The sequence below is a fragment of the Phocoena sinus genome, chromosome X (assembly GCF_008692025.1).
Source record: "Phocoena sinus isolate mPhoSin1 chromosome X, mPhoSin1.pri, whole genome shotgun sequence".
NCBI lineage: Eukaryota > Metazoa > Chordata > Mammalia > Artiodactyla > Phocoenidae > Phocoena > Phocoena sinus.
The window spans coordinates 13,728,219-13,746,099 of NC_045784.1; the positions used below are offsets into that span (position 1 = coordinate 13,728,219).

The 17,881-nt window shown below is 41.0% G+C and overlaps 1 protein-coding gene across 11 annotated transcripts in view; it reads right to left on the reverse strand.

The window, feature by feature from the left end:
• Positions 1-17,881, reverse strand: part of CTPS2 (CTP synthase 2) — a 109,104-nt gene that overhangs the window by 90,384 nt on the left and 839 nt on the right. For 8 of the 11 annotated variants that reach the window (XR_004348088.1, XR_004348089.1, XM_032620059.1 and 5 more), the window contains exons 2-4: positions 11,777-11,981; positions 6,215-6,385; positions 3,989-4,089 (exon numbers count right to left, since the gene is read on the reverse strand). Coding sequence is in view for 9 of the 11 variants with exons in the window: in XM_032620056.1 (XP_032475947.1) it covers positions 3,989-4,089; positions 6,215-6,385; positions 11,777-11,981 (477 nt within the window). In the remaining 2 variants the exon portion in view is untranslated. Of the gene's footprint in view, positions 1-3,988; positions 4,090-6,214; positions 6,386-10,118; positions 10,157-11,776; positions 11,982-17,253; positions 17,346-17,420; positions 17,863-17,881 lie in introns of those variants that run through there. The other 3 variants (XM_032620061.1, XM_032620060.1, XM_032620065.1) reach the window with 3 other exon arrangements.

Below are 17,881 nucleotides of genomic sequence, written 5' to 3' on the forward strand. Positions count from 1 at the left end.
GCTGGAGAGGGTGTGAAGAAAAGGGAACTCTCTTGACTCTTGGTGGGAATGCAAATTGATACAGCCACTATGGAGAACAGTATGGAGGTTCCTTAAAAAACTAAAATTGAACTACCATATGACCCAGGAATCCCACTACTGGGCATATACCCTGAGAAAACCATAATTCAAAAAGAGTCATGTACCACAATGTTCATTGCAGCTCTATTTACAACAGCCAGGACATGGAAGCAACCTAAGTGTTCACTGACAGATGAACACTTCTTCTTCTTGTTAAAGAAGATATGGCACATATATACAATGGAATATTACTCAGCCATAAAAAGAAACGAAATTGAGTTATTTGTCATGAGGTGGATGGACCCAGAGTCTGTCACACAGAGTGAAGTAAGTTAGAAAGAGAAAAACAAATACCGCATGCTAACACATATACATGGAATTTTTAAAAAATGGTTATGAAGAACCTAGGGACAGGACAGGAATGAAGACGCAGACGTAGAGAATGGACTTGAGGACACGGGGTGGGGGAAGGGTATGCTGGGATGAAGTGAGAGAGTGGCATGGACATATATACACTACGAAATGTAAAATCGATAGCTAGTGGGAAGCAGCCGCTTAGCACGGGGAGATCAGCTCAGTGCTCTGTGACCACCTAGAGGGGTGGGATAGGGAGGGTGGGAGGGAGATGCAAGAGGGAGGAGATATGGGGATATATGTATATGTATAGCTGATTCACTTTGTTATAAAGCAGAAACTAACACGCCATTGTAAAGCAATCATACTCCAATAAAGATGTTAAAAAATAAAAAATTAAAATTAAAAAAAAAAAGAATCCACCCGCCAACTCAGGGGACACAGGTTCAGGCCCTGGTCTGGGAAGATCCCACATGCCACGCAGCAACAAAGCCTGTGCGCCACAACTACTGAGCCTGTGCTCTAGAGCCCGTGAGCCACAACTACTGAGCCCACGTGCCACAACTACTGAAGCCCGTGCGCCAAGAGCCCGCGCTCTGCGCCAAGAGCCCGAGCTCCACAACGAGAGAAGCCACCGCAATGAGAAGCCCGCGCACCGCAACGAAGAGTAGCCCCGGCTCGCTGCAACTGGAGAAAGCCCGCGTGCAGCAACGAAGACCCAACGCAGCCAAAAATAAATAAATAAATAAATGGGAAAAAAGCAAAATTAAAGTGGAGAAATTAATTTTAACACTATATTTTATGTAGCAGGGTGTATCGAAAATATTATCATTTCAACATCACCAATTTTTTTTAAATTATGAGGCACTTTACATTCTTTTTTTTTTCATACTAAGTCTTTGAAACCCAGTTATATTTTAAACTCACAGCACGTCTCAGTTTGGACGGGCTACTTTCACATGCTCAACAGCCCCATGTGGAGAGTGGCTACCATATTGGACAAGGTGGTACTCTGCAACAAATAACCACTGTAAACCAAAGGTGTGAGGGCTTGTCCGACCCTTTGCTGGGCTTGAATAAAATCAGTCTTGGGCTGATCTTTAAGATTTTGAAATTGCTAAATGGCACCTTCAAGTTGACATTAATAAGTTTTTTTCAAAAAGTAAAATAATGCATGCACATGGTTAAAAACCAAATTGTACAGCAGAGCTTACAATAGAAAGCAAGAGTTCCCTGCCCCACTCTTCCCTCTCCCAAGTCTGATTCCCCAAGGCAAGCACTTTATTTTTTTATTTACTTTGTTTATTTATTTTTGGCTGCATTGGGTCTTCGTTGCTGCGCACGGGCTTTCTCTAGTTGCGGGGAGCGGGAGCTACGCTTCGTTGCGGTGCGCGAGCTTCTCATTGTGGTGGCTTCTCTTGTTGCAGAGCACGGGCTCTAGGTGCACGGGCTTCAGTAGTTGTGGCTCGCAGGCTCAGTAGTTGTGGCTCGCAGGCTCTAGAGCGCAAGCTCAGTAGTTGTGGTGCATGGGCTTAGTTGCTCCGCAGCATGTGGGATCTTCCTGGACCAGGGCTCAAACCCATGTCCCCTGCACTGGCAGGCGGATTCTTAACCACTGTGCCACCAGGGAAGCCCGGCAAGCGCTTTAACTTCTTTGTTGGGATTTCTTCTGGTAGTTACCTCCATATCTCTAAACCAAAGCTCATCCATCTCAGCTCTTCCTCAACTTAGCTATTTCAGACACCCTGTAATGAACGTAGGTGTACTTCCTGCTGTGACAGATAAGGATGCAGCTCTCTGGTACCCCCATCCCCAGATACCAATCTCAATTGTTAATTCTACTGGTTACTTTCCTAACCTGAGATACTTTTGCTTCTTTTTCAGCCAAATACTAACAGTATCTGTAGACCCTCGCAGTGTAAAATGAGGTTCTGCCCACCCCCCTTCCCCTCCAGCACTCCTCCACCCCCTCCACCTCACGATCCCTCTTTTCAAAGTTGATGACACATTCCTGCTTTTAAGGTTTCTCTGATTCATCCTGGAGATGGGTCCTAAAAACTGAAAATCAATAAAGAGAGTGACCGTGCAAGTCTCCTTCACCGTAGAGTCAAGGTATGCCCCGGTTTACATCTTTGTTCTCATATCAGATGTTATTCTCCTGACACTTTTCCTGCCTTTCTCTTTTCTCACACTATTTGTCTTTATCATTGCCTCGATTTGTTTGCAAACTATTCACTGTATTAGATATTAAATTTTTTTAAAGGAAGCAAGCCTAGTTATGCAGACGTGGTCAGTTTATAAAACTTCACCAAGCTATACATCTGTGATATGTGCACTTTTCTGTGTTTATGTTATACTCCGATTTTTTAAAAATTATAAAGGAAGCATCCTCTCTTTCCTCGTAAATTGTGAAGGAAGAAATACAAAGGGAGAGAAAATTTTATATAGCACACTTATACATTTACATTAAGTTTATCAACCATACCATTACAGTAGCAAAATATATAATTAATATATGATAGTACAGCGCATTTACGTTAAGATTATCAGCTCTACTATTAACGAAATGGATATTGTGGGTAGCATAATATCTATTTGCAAACACTGATAACGCTGACAATAATAGCAGCTAACATGTTTATTGAGCACCTCCTAAATGCCAGACATGGCCAAGTGCTTTTTACATTATTATATTTAATTCTTGCAACAACCCTGTTATTATTATCTTGTTGTTATTACAATATTACACTATCATATTGTTACAGATGAGTACAATGTAATGGTTAATAATTTCCGAGCACTTAGTATAGATCCAACACAATCTAAGCACTAAACGTATTGGCTTATTTAATCCTCAAAACATTATTCCCACTCGGTAGATGAATAAATTGAGGCACAGAGCAGTTAAGCAAACTTGGCCAAGGTCACCCAGCTGGTAAGTGAACCAGCTGGGCTATGAACCCAAGCAGTCTGACTCCAGACTCTTAACCACTAAGCCATACGCCACTTGGGGGTGAGGGCAGAAATGTGAACTTGGGGAGTCTGCCTCTAGGAACCAAAATGTTCATTATTCTGCTGTCCCGTCTGGCAATTAGGTCAACTGACCTTTAGATAAGGAGTACATGGATGTTATTCTCATTCTGCACGTTGAGAGGAAGGGAAGCAGTGAACAAGCGGCAAGTTCAAATACTAAGCTCTTTCTTTAAACAGCTAGTACTCACTTCTCACCTCCAAATCACCTCTACAGTCGGACTTCCCTAACTTGGTCTCTCTCTACTTCCAAAGCACTTTGCAAACGGCACTCAGTAGAATGCATTCTGTGACTGGTCAGTCCGCACTTGCAGACTGCTGCACGCCCACCCCAGGAGTAATCACCCAGTTTAAGCCAATCTTGCCCACTGACTTGTGACCACAAAAGCAGGGGCCATCTATGTCGCTCCCTGCTGTAATCCCACCTCCTAGGCCGGTGTCCAGCACACATGAGGCCATCTACACATATCTGTTGAATGAATGAAGACCAGCTGCTTAAAAACCCATAAGGATATAAAATTATAACGAAAAGTTCCATGCTTGCCTCAATAACACATATTTGGGGCTCTTCCTTATGACCATCCACAGGCACCATGGCTTGATTCATAACCCACTCCTGGACAGCATCAGTAATGTGAGGGACAACTGTAGAAAGAAGTAATAATTAGCACAAAAGCTTATTTCATGGTCATGGTCATGAGAAATGAATGTATTAGTGTCTTTAGACCTCCCAAATAACCTGAAACCCACCTGGCAAATTAGACAAGCTACAGTCCTCAATTATCCATCTCACTGAAATTAATACTATCGATGCAACATAGGTTTAGTCATTTAAATGTTATGCCATTTCCCTTGAAATCGACCAACCACAGAGAGAGAGAAGAAATGCCATCTTTGATGCTATCTATAGAAAACACCTATAATGCCAACTAAAAACTGTGCAAGGAGGGCTGCCAAGGGTGCTGAATACTGGACTCCAAGGGGAAGAAGGTCTCAGAGTGGCCCAGCCCTGCAGACCCTGGGCAATTCGCCAGCCAGTGTGGAAGGGTCACTCAGAGGGTGTAGACGAGGCCTGCATGCTGACCAGGGGCCTGAGGCTGCTAATCTCAGCCCAAGAGACAAAAAGATGCAGCCAACTAACCTAATGTGATGTACAAAGCAGGAATGTTGGCCTCTGGGAAGCTGACGCGGAGAGCGCCCGTCATCTGCTCCACCGCCACCTGCAGCTCCCCAGCCCCCCGGCTGCTCCCGCGAGGCGGAAGTCGTCTCTGATTGGTGCGTTTGGAACGACCCACCACACATGCCCAGCCCGACCCCTTTCTGGGAGGGCGGGGTAGGTCCGGCTCTGCCTCCACGTGGGCAGCCAGGGATGGGGTCAAGGCCCAGGTCTGGGGCCTTGCCCTCTCCCCAAGTTTGGGACGTGGCAGGTATGGGGCAGCAACTCTCCCTCCCCCGGGTCTTCCCAATACCTACACTTGGGGGAAAACTATTAGCAAGTGCAATTGTAGCTAAGATCTAAACCACACCGTCCAGTGTCAGCAGTAACATAGCTGATCTTTTGATCTCCATCTGTCCAACTTCTTTATCTACTTCTCAGCTGCTTTCCAACATGAAGGTGATTTAAAGGGGATGGGGAATTAGCACCTTTACCCTACCACGTAGGAACTTATGAATACAAGCGGGGGGGGGGGCCTGTGGGTCTCTCTTCAAGGACAAAAGAGAATAAGAATCATACCCCCCATGAAAAGGGTTGGTGAAAAAAGGGTCATATCATGCTGCCCTCCAGTTCAATCCCCGCACCCCCCCACGTCCCCCCCATCACTGTTCTTCTTCAAAGGGGAGTAATCATCATCCATGCAAAGATACAAGAAAAAAGTAGAAAAAGAACATATTAAATAAAGGACAGACAAAAACAAACCAAAATAAATCTATACCCCAATCAGATGTGTGATGAATAAATGGTTCCCCATGGATTTTATAAATAAAAGCTAAAGAGAGAAAGAGAAAGAGGACAGAAACATGGACTAAAGGAAACAATGACATTAGTTTAAAAAAAAAAAAAAGACTGATGAAAATACAATCAGGAACATGGAGGATGAACTTGAAACCTTTGAAGAAAATGAAAAGTAAAAGTTTGTATGGTGACATCGCGGTGATCATTTTGAAATGTATAAAAACATCAAACCACTATGTTCTGTAACAGGAACTAACATAGTGTTGCAGGTCAGTTATACGTCAAAAACGAACAAACTCATAAAAGAGACAGATCAGATTTGTGGTTATGGGGCAGGGAGAACTGGATGAAGGTAGTCAAAAGGTACAAACTTCCAGTCATAAGATAAATAAGTACTAGGGATGTAATACACACCATGATAAATATAATTAACGCTACTCTATGTTATATATGAAAGTTGTTGAGAGTAAATCCTAAGAGTTTTCATCACAAGGGAAATATTTTTGTCTGTTTCTTTAATTTTGCATCTATCAGAGATGATGGATGTTCACTAAACTTATTGCGGTCATCAATCCATGATGTATGTAAGTCAAATCATTACGTTGTACACCCTAAACTTATACAGCGCTGTATGTCAATTATAGCTCAATAAAACTGGAGGAAAAAAAAAAAGAAGGAAAGAAAAGGAGGAGAAAACAGGGATCTGAAAAGGACTGGAGCTTGTAGAGCACAGGGACCCCCTCATCTTCAGGTCTATTTTGAGCAGGGTGTGAGTGCTCAGCACATAGGGCCCCTAATGTCTGTGGAATATAATACCTTGTACTGTTTTCCCCAGGTAATCGCCACGCCTCTCTTTATTGATCACATGCTGATATATCTTCCCAGTGGTGATATTGTTGTCTTTATAAAGATTAATGTCCAAGAACCTTTCATAATTTCCAAGGTCTAAATCAACTTCTCCACCATCGTTTAAGACAAACACTTCACCTGGGATAAAAAGGCAATGTAAAAATTAAAAAATTGCTTCCAGTAGATTATTTTTCAAAGATGAGCACAATGTATTAAAGGGCTGGTAAAAGACTTATTTATAAGCCATAGTGTATCACCATTTCCATATTTCGATGGGAAAATTTAGCAATTCGATTCTACCCATGAAAGTGCATTGGAAAAATTCTGGTATTCTATTACGGTAGTTTTAAATGCTTACTGAAATTCTGTCCTCAAGATTTAGCTTTTCCAAACTCATCATATACCACATGAAAAAGGGACTTTAAAACAGCAATTTTAAAAACAAATAGCAATTGACTTCAAAGCATCAGTATCCCGGACTCTGAAATTGGCGTAAGAAAATTTTCATTGATTCCAGTCTTGGGTAAAGTCACTATTGAACAGACAGTAGATGAAAAGCAGGGCCTCCACTAGCCCACGGGGCGAGTTGGTGAAACTGAGGCCAAAAAGAAAGTGAGCAACAAGCCACCTGCACAACAGCACCGTGATGAAGGATACAGATGAAGACTTGGGACTTCCCTGGTGACGCAGTGGTTAAGAATCCCCTGCCAATGCAGGGGACACAGGTTCAAGCCCTGGTCCGGGAAGATTTCACATGCCGCAGAGCAACTAAGCCCACAGGCCACAACTACTGAAGCCTGCGTGCCACAACTACTGAAGCCCACGTGCCTAGATCCCAAGCTCTGCAACAAGAGAAGCCACGGCAGTGAGAAGCCCGCGCGCCACAATGAAGAGTAGCCCCTGCTCACCACAACTAGAGAAAGCCTGTGGGCAGCAACGAAGACCCAACACAGCCAAAAAAAAAAATTTAATTAATTACTTTTTTTAAAATGTGTATAGATGAAGACTTAATCACACGAGCGGCAACTGTGTTGACTACTAGGCATGCCTCTGGGTCTCCAGCGTTACTTGAGGGCATCGATTGGGAGTCCAATGTCCTAAAGCCACCTGTCAGAACTGAACCTCTCCCTGATTAAGGAAATTCTATCATTTACTTCTATAGCTAGATGGTCACAGCATAAAAAGAAGGTTGGCTAGCTTCTGAACCTAATCAGAAGCCTTTTATAGTCTCATTTATGTCTCCCTCATAAGGTACCTATGTGTGAGCGGAAAGATCTCTAACTTTAAGGACAAAAGAGCAAAATGATGAAATTGCAATATTTTTGTGTTTCCCAAATTCCATTTCCAGTTCAAATTCTACTTTCTCATGTTTATCAGGAATTGCCAATCCATGGAAAAGTCTTTGTACTTTGATCATCTTAACTTCTGCCAAATAGGGGAAGATCTCTGAAATCTCTCTAGTTAATTCAGGCCCAATCCAGTTTGGCAATTCTCCAGGTATACGGCAAAGGTCTTGAAATTTTAGATTCCTAAATTTTAAAATTTTAGATTCCTATTATGTTCCTAGAAGAAAAAGAAAAGCTGTAGATCATGTCTTCAAGAACTTTTTTTTTGAGTTAATGCAATTATAATAAAAATGCCAACAGATTTTTTTTAACTTGACAGTGAAATAAAGTTAATTTGGAAGAAAAACAGGTGTGGTTACCAAAACAAAACACATGAAAAATAAATTAAAATAAAAGCCCTTAAAAAATAACAGTGAGTAAAGGAAAATTAAAATATATATGTGTTAAAAAAATAAATAAAATAAAATTCAAAAACAATGTGTATATATTTATATATTTCAGTATATACAAATATGGAATAAGACAACATGAACAAATACTACACAAAATACCCCAAAAAGTCCCTATTACATACAGGAATTTAATACATGACTAAAAAAACCAAAGATATCATTACAAATCAAAGTAGGTAAAATACACAGAAATAAACTTCAAAGAAATGTGTAGGACCTATATGAAGAAAACTTTACTTCAGAGACATAAAAGAAGGTATGGATAAAATGAAAGCCACTTATACAGTTCCTGAATAGGCCAGTCAATATTTGCAGTGTTTAATTCTTCCCCAAATTAATTCATAAATTTAAAGTGATTTCTCATAAACTTTGATAAAAGGACTCTGAAGTTAATCTTGAAGATAACTAACATTTCAAGGTTTAAAAAAGGAGAAAAGGAATAATGAGAAAAGTCCTGATAATAAAAAGCTGCAGCTATTAAAATGGTAGGCAGGAATAATCAAAGAGATCTGGAACAGAGCAGAATACAAAGACAGAAATTTAGTATATACTGAAAGGTGGTATTTCAAGTCAGTGGAGAAAGGATGCGATCTTTGATAATTGCAATTAGGAATAGTGGCTAATCAGAAAAAAATTTAGAGAAAAAATTATGTTACATCCTCATCTCCCACCAAATTAAATTCCAGATGTATTAACAATATTAAAGTAAAAGCAAATGGTGGTGATCATTTTAAAATGTACAGAAACATCAAATCACTATATTGTGTACCAGGAACACAGTGTTGTAAGTCAATTAAACTTCAAAAGCAAACTCATAGAAAAAGAGATCAGATTTGTGGTTACCAGAGGATAGGGGTGGGGTGAGGGGAATTGGATGAAGGTGGTCAAAAGGTACAGACTTCCAGTTATAAGATAAGTAAGTACTAGGGATGTAATGTACAGCAAGATAAATATAATTAACACCGCTCTATGTTATACATAAAAGTTAAGAGAGTACATCCTAACAGTTTTCATCACAAGGGAAACAATTTTTTGCTACTTCTTTAATTTTGCATCTGTATGAGATGATGGATGTTCAACTAAACATTGTGATAATCATTTCATGATGTATGTAAGTCAAATTATTATGCTGTACACCTTAAACTTATACAGTGCTGTATTTCAACTATACCTCAATAAAACTGGAAGAAAAAAAAAATAAAGTAAAACCAAATGAAACTCTAAAAGTGCCAGAAGAAAATATAGATGGATATTTAAATATTCCTGGGACAGAGAAGCTTACAGGTGACATCAAAGGCAGAAACCATAAAGGAAACAGCTGATACATTTAGTCACACAAATGGTAAAATGAAATTTATCAGCAGAAGTAATATTAAGACAAATTGCAAACAGAGTAAAAATATATACATGTGGTAAGTATAGGTTAATATACTCTGCACAAAGTATTCTTGAAAATCATTTTTCAAAATCCAAAGGAAAATTGGCATAACACATGGCGTTAGTCAATTCTGCTGCCTACCAAACAACCCTAAAATCTCAGCGACTTAGAAAACATTTACTGATTTCTCCCTCATGTTACATAGGCGTTGTGGGTCAGTTGTGAGTCTACCTTGTGCCTTCTTATTCCAGGACCCGGGCTGAAGGAGAAATCCCTATATGGGGCATGCAGCTCTCACAGCAGAGGGCAGAAAGACGACAGAGACTGAGTCAAATTATGCCATTGCATTGAAAAGTTCTACTTCAACAAGGCGTATTTCATATTCACTAATATCCCACAGAGCGAAACAAATCACATGGCCAAATAACGTGACTGACCTCTCTGGTTTGCCCAGGAGTAAAAGGGTTCCCAGGATTCAGGAGTTTCAGTTTCAAAACCAGGAAAGTTCCAAACAAACCAGGAAGAGTTAACCATCCTACATGGCCAAAGGCCAAAGTCAGTGGGGCAGGGAATTTACTCTACCCAGGAAGCTGGGTGATAGTTTCAAACAAACATACAATCTTCCACAGACTTGAATAAGCCACTCCACCGACAAAATGAAAATCAAAGAAATCTAAATTAACATAATGAGATACCCGGGAATTCTCTGCCAGTCCAGTGGTTAGGGCTCCACGCTTCCACTGCAGGGGGCACAGGTTCGATCCCTGGTTATTCCTTTTTTTGGTTGTTTGGTGTACTCTCAGGTTAGTAAAGTTTAAAAAGAATAGTATTCAGCAAAGGTATAAAGAAAACTGAAACACCTGAAAAACATACCTACCCACCAAATCAGAAATTCTGTACCTAGGCATTTATGTTAAAAAAATAAATTTTAAAGTTTCCCTTCACAGTGTTGTTTATAATATCAATAAACTGGAAATGATTTCCTATTATTGTATAGATTCTGTGCAGCCTTTAGAAGTATAGAATCTATTAAAATGTCTACAGTAGATTAAGTTTTAAAATTTTGATTGAAAAATAGTATGACTAGGGGAGAGATAAATTGGGAATTCAGGATTAACGGATACCTACTACTATATATAAAACAGATAAACAACAAGGACCTACTATATAGAATAGGGAAGTATATTCAATATCTTATAATAACCCATAATGGAAAGGAATCTGAAAAAGAATATATATATGTATAACTGAATCACTTTGCTGTACACCTGAAACATTGTAAATCAACTATACTTCAATTAAAAAAATAGTATGACTAAGATTCAGTTCATTTAAAGTTCAAAAATAAGCAAAACTGATCTATAATGTTAGAAGACAGGATAATGGTTACCCTGGTCGTTTCAGATGGGGAGAGACTGGAAGGGGCGTAAAGAGGGTTTCTGTTTCTTGAGCTAGAGGCTGATTACACATTATGTTCATTTCATCTACTGGTACTTATGATTTATACACTTTCTTGCTTGTATGTAAAAAGTTTAAGAAGAAAGTATATAAGGGCTAGTGCCTTTTTAAAGATAATTAGTATAGGGACTTCCCTGGCGGTCCCAGTGATTAGGACTCTGCGCTTCCACTGCAGGGGGCACAGGTTTGATCTCTGGTCAGATAACTAAGATCCCACAAGCCGCGCGGCATGGCCAAAATAATAATAATAAATAAATAAATAAAAATAATTAGTATAGGGCTTCCCTGGTGGCGCAGTGCTCGGGAGTCCGCCTGCCGATGCGGGGGGTGCGGGTTCGTGCCCCGGTCCGGGAAGATCCCACATGCCGCGGAGCGGCTGGGCCCGTGGGCCGTGGCCGCTGTGCCTGCGCGTCCGGAGTCTGTGCTCCGCAGCGGGAGAGACCACAATAGTGTGAGGCCCGTGTACCGCAAAAAAAAAAAAAAATAATAATAATAATAATAATTCCAAGTGGTGGGAAATGAACGATTTTTATTTTCTTCAGGTCATTCTGTATTGTCAACATATTCTATATTGTCTGAGTTTTTCTCTTAACAATGAAATGTTGAGAAATATATTTCCTTTATGATAAAATAAAACAAAACATAATCCATACTACAAAAGGTACAGTGAGAATGGTATCCTCACACACTGTTTTCCAAAAGGGTGGACTAATTTAGAATGTCATCAGCAATCAGAAAAAATGTATCAATAACCATGAGAACATTCACAGATCCAAAATGTATAACCCAGCAGCTCTACTTCTGGAACTCTATCCTAAAGAAATTACCCAAAATACAAGAAAGAACCTCAGTTTAACCCAATGCTTCATAGGGGGGAAGTGGTCCTCCCTCATACCGTGCTCATAAGGTGAAAAAGTGCCCGCATCGATGTTTATATAGGGGTCGATTTTGATGGCAGTAACTCGGAGTCCACATGATTTTAGAATCGTCCCAATGCTGCTTGCTATGATCCCTTTACCGATGCCCGAGATGACCCCACCAGTGACCAAGATGTACTTCATTGGCAGAGGAGTGGCTGAGTGCCAGCACCCAGATAGAATCTGAAAGGTAATGAAATTAAGGGTCAGGGAAGAGAAACATGTTCTTAAACCAGTAAAGTGGAGAGTGTGTTGGACCAGAATTTCAAACGCACACAGCACTTTTTCTAAGTATTTGAAACCAAGTCTTATCGTCTAGGTTTTTCTTTCTTGTCGACATGCAGGAAGCTCTGGATACAGCAAAATGTCTGGCTCCATTACCCTGATTTTACATTTACCCCAACTCTGTCGTGTGACAAACTTCATCATAAGAAGCCAAAATTCTCTGGGATTCAGAAGCATGGTAAAATTTTTAAGAGATCAGGCTGTGGAGTCAGATCTGTAGAAGCTATACCTGGGCGAGTTACTAATCCTTTCTGTACCTGTTTCTTCATCTGTGAAATGGAATGAAAAGTACCAATCCCAATCCCTTGGAATATTATTCAGCACTAAAAAGAAATGAGCTACCAATCCATGAAAAGACATGGAGGAAACTTAAGTGCAGGTTACTAAGTGAAAGAAGCCCATCTGAAAGGCACATACTGCATGATTCCAACTATATGACATTCTGGAGAAGACAAAACTATGAAGACAGTAAAATGATCAGTGGTTTTCAGAGGCTAGTGCAGGAGGGAAAGATGAATAGGTGGAGCACAGAGGATTTTTAGGGCAGTGAGACTATTCTGTATGATTCTATAATGGTGGATACAGGTCATTATACATTTGTCCAAACTCACAGAATGTATAACACCAAGAGTGAACTCTAATGTAACCTATGGACTTGGAATGATAATGATGTGTAGCTTCATTGACTGTAACAAATGTACCTCTCTGGTTCAGGATGTTGGTAATGAGGAACGCTGTGGGCATGGGGCAGTGGGTGTATGGAAACTCAGTACTTTCTGCTCAGTTTTGCTGTGAACCTAAAATTGCTCTAAAAATAGCCTATTTGGGGGGACGTCCCTCGTGGTGCAGTGGTTAAGAATCCGCCTGTCAATGCACGGGACACGAGTTCAATCCCTGGTCCGGGAAGATCCCACATGCTGCGAAGCAACTAAGCCCATGCACCACAACTACTGAGCCTGTGCTCTAGAGCCTGCAAGCCACAACTACTGAGCCTGCATGCCACAACTACTGAAGCCCACGCGCCTAGAGCCCGTGCTCCACAACAAGAGAATCCACCGCAATGCGAAGCCCGCACACCACAATGAGAGCAGCCCCCGCTCGCCACAACTACAGAAAGCCCAAGCACAGCAGCAAAGACCCAACGCAGCCAAAAATAAATAAATTTTTTTAATTAAAAAAATAAAATAAAATAAAAATAGTCTATTTTTTAAATCACTATTCAAATATGCCAACATTTTAAAAAATCTTGGGACTTCCCTGGTCTCCAGTGGTTTCGACTGCGCTCTGAATGCAGGGGGCCCAGGTTGAATCCCTGGTCGGGGAACTAGATCACATGTGCCGCAACTAAGACCTGACGCAGCCAAATAAATAAATATGTTAAAAACAAAACAAAATAAAAAATCTTGCAGATGGTTGTGAGGATTAAATGAGCTAAGGTACAGATCAGAGGTCAGGAAACCAGGGCCCATAGGTCACATCTGGCCCACTGTCTGTTTTTGTATGGTCGCCAAGCTAAGAATGTTTTATATTTTAAATGAGAAAAGATCAAAAGAAGAATATTTCATGACACATTAAAACTGTATGAAACTCAAACTTCAGTGTCCATAAATCAAGTTTTATTAGCACACAGCCATGCCCATCATTTACATATTGTCTCTGGTGGCTTTCTGGCTACAATGGCAGAGCTGAGTAGCTGGGAAAACAGAGACCTCTGGCCCACAAAGCCTGAAATATTTTCTATCTTTTATAGAAAATGTTTGCTGATACCTGGCTTAGAGGGGGTCAAAGTTGACCCCTATATTAACATACAGTAAGAACTTAGTAAAAGTTAGCTACTAATGTCACTATTAATAATAATAAATGTATCCTCCTTAACTATGCATGTGGAAGACTGAATCTGTTCCTTACCCATCCATTTCACCATGCAGAAATATTCAAGCAGAAAAAAAAAAAGAGAAAATATTATGTCATAAAGAAATTTTTTTTGACTTTCCTGCTGCTGTCTGATTCAAACAAACCCTTTTGTTTTAGAGGCAGACAGGAAGCCCAACAGCTACTTGGGCTACTCTACTCTGAGAACTATTGTTTTCCTCTTGAGCCTGGGCAGGGGCCTTCTGCCCTTGCCATTTCACCATGCACGTGAAGGTGAGCCTTAACGGCATTATTCGTGTGGTCCTGACATGCAAACAAACGGCCAACTAAGACTATTAATATAAAATCGCAACTACAAGAAAAGAGAGTAACTAACAAAAGCTAATAACTATAAATCCCACTTTCTATTGTAATTCACAAATGTTTTAAAATACTTGGATATCAAGCTCAAATGCAATCAGGTAGGAATGATTTCAGCTACCCGCTTATCCTATCTGCCTGTCTTTCCCAAAGGAATGCCTATTCTGATTTTAGTTTCCTCTACTTTCAAAACCAGCTAGCTTGGGTTTCCCTGGTGGCACAGTGGTTGAGAATCTGCCTGCCAATGCAGACGACACGGGTTCGAGCACTGGTCTGGGAAGATCCCACATGCCGCGGAGCAACTAGGCCCATGAGCCACAACTACTGAGCCTGCGTGTCTGGAGCCTGTGCTCCGCAACAAGAGAGGCCTGCGCATCGCGATGAATCGTGGCCCCCTGCTTGCCACAACTAGAGAAAGCCCTCGCACAGAAACAAAGACCCAACACAGCCAAAAATAAATAATAAATAATTTTTTTTAAAAAACAACTAGCTTAACTTAAAAGGTGTAGAGCCCCTTCACTTCAGAGCTGTGAGTTCAATTTGAATTAGCTGACCACCGTCAAGGCGAGTAAACTGAAGCCATCCAAAATATACAAGTCCCATCCCAAATGGCTTCCTTAAGTCCCTGGGCCTGCCTTTCTCTACACAACACAGCTGAACATGTTCAATGTCACCGTTCCTCTTTACTACCCACCTGGCCATCCACTCACCTGAGCTAGATTTAGCCTAAAAGATTTTCAGTCCAAACCCAGAATACTCCTCCTATAGATCCAAAATGTATCTGAATATTCATCTCTTGTCACTTCTACTAGCTGAGGTAGTTGTTAGAGTGGGAATTTCATCACAGTCTTCCCTTACTCAACCCACTGTTGATTTTTTTCTATTTTGATAAGTGTCCCTCCTCTGGAGTCAGACAGCCTGAGCTCAAGTGCTGTCACTTAATAGCTATGACCCTGGGCAATTTCAACTTCTCTAAACCTCAATTTTCTCCACCTGTGCAGTACACAGAACTAATACCAGTGCCAGCCTTATAGAGCTGTGTGGGTATTTACAAAGAGAGCGCCCAAGTGCTAAGTCAAGGTTAGCTCTTATTTTTCAGAGCCCTCTACTCACTGATTCAGTCAGCTCATAAACGTTTACGGAACAGGCAGAGGAGGAAAATCTCCCACACCAAAATGTGCCTCTTTGGCATGAGCATTAATTTAGTTTGATTATTTTTAAGAAACAGAAGACTCAGGAAGTCCTTCTTTTTTATTGCCCCCTTTGCTGCCTAAAGAATTTAGATAAAGGGCCTGTTCCTGGCATAGAGCTATCACCAGAGATATCTTCAGAGAATATGAGCTAGATGTGGTCGGGGAAGCTCTTAGAGATCAGAGTCCACTCTGTGTACCACTGTCTCTGCCTGACCTAGCAAACATTTGTTTACCAAAATATTTATTTGCTTTTCCATCTCCATGTTAATTGCCTTCTTCCCTTTTTTTTTTTTTTTAACTATTCATTTATTTACTCTTGGCTGCGTTGGGTCTTTGTTGCTGTGCGCAGGCTTTCTCTAGCTGTGGCGAGCGGGGGCTACTCTTTGTTGCAGTGCGCGGGCTTCTCATTGTGGTGGCTTCTCTTGTTGTGGAGCTCGGGTCTAGGAGCGTGGGCTCAGTAGTTGCGGCTTGGGGCTCTAGAGCACAGGCTCAGTAGTTGTGGCACACGGGCTTGGTTGCTCCGCAGCATGTGGGATCTTCCCGGACCAGGGCTCGAACCTGTGTCCCCTGCATTGGCAGGCAGATTCTTAACCACTGCGCCACCAGGGAAGCCCTGCCATCTTCCCTTTTGAAGTCCCAAACTACTACCCACAACATCTTCTTTTGTCTTGAGCTGAAGATGGTATTTAAGGCAAGGGTTTCAACCATTTGACTAAGTTTTCCTGGGTCTCTCCCATGTATACACGTTATTAAACTTTTATTTGATTTTCTCCTGTTAATCTGTCTCATGTCGACTTAATTCTTAGACCAGCAGAAGAACCTAGAAGGGTAGAAGGAAATTTTCTTCCTCCCAGACAAATTATATGCTTGATGTGTTCCCAGGTCCTGCAGATATGGGGGTGAACAAAAAGTCAAGGTCCCTGTCCTCTTGGTCTTCACCTCTCCTGTTGGATAAAGGGGCAAATAAGCTGTTCTGTAACTATGTTATTCTGGCACTGTCACACTATTAAAATGACTTCCCATTTGTAAAAGTTAGCAAAATGGAAAAATGCCATAGAAAACTGGAGAGTATTTATGAGAAGGCACATTATGTGGTTGTCAAAAAGCCTAAGAATCTTTCATATAAGGTATGCTTATGTTACACAACAGAGCAGGATATAAAATTAAATATATTATTATCTCAACTGTTTTTTTTAAATTAAGACTGGTCAAATTACACCAAAATGCTACATTTTAATATATATTTAGGTGGTTGGGTTGCAGGCAATTATTACTTTTCCATATTTTCAAAAGCACAAGATACCTTTTTAAGCATATCAGATATTTTACAAAGTCCTTTTCGAAAATGTAACAATATCAAGGAGACACCTAGTCCTTTCTGTCTATTTTAAGCAAACAAGTAAGTTTGAAGCAAAATTTTAAAACAACAGGCAAAGCAGGTTCTTCAAGCTACTTCTACAATCGGGATTTTTTTTCTCTTGTGAAGACCATTATTTACATTTACTCTTATATGCAGTGAGCAGACCCAATTGTCTGTAAAAAAGGCATGTGTAGGGCTGTCCACTGTCCAATAAAAACATTAAAAAAAATTACACTGTGTAATTTTAAATTTTCCAGTAGCCATATAAAAAGTAAAAAGAAACAGATTAAGTTCATTTTAATAATATCTTATTTAACCCAAGGTATCCAAAATACCCATAATCAGCCCATAATCAATGTAAGAATATTTGGGTGAGGTAACTTACATCCTTTTTTTTTTTTGGAATGTCTTCCGAAATTAGGTGTGTCTACGCACAGCACATCTCAACTCACACTGGACAGTGCAGGCCTAAAGCAACTAAAAACAGATGCACCAACAGATACCTTCTCAATGACGGCCATTTAAAAAGTAGTCAAAAACAAGAGTACTTACTTCGTGAGCCCACCTTATGAAGTTCTAGAACAGGCAAAACTAAGCTCTGATGGAAATCAAGGGGTGAGGGCGGTTGTGGATCGACCGGAGAGGAGCACGAGGGAACTTTCTGGAGTGATGGAAATGGTCTATGTCTACGTTGGGGTAGTGGTTCCACTTGTGTATAATTTGTCAAAATCCCCGATCTGCACGCTTAAAATGGGGGCATTTTACTGAACGTAAATTAGACATCAAATGTGGAGAAACTGTTTTAGAAAGAAAGCTACGTTGTAGCAGCAGCGGACTCGGGCTCAGAGCGCCCTAACCAGCTGCGACTCGGGAAACGCGAGGGTCGCGGTTTAACTAGTGCCCCGGGCGGGGGAGGAGACAGAAAGGCCATCTCACTCCGCGCGGGGCTGCACTTCTGCCAACGCCATCTCGGGTCTCCCGGGGCCCGGGGGGAACCGGGCGGGGGCCGCGGC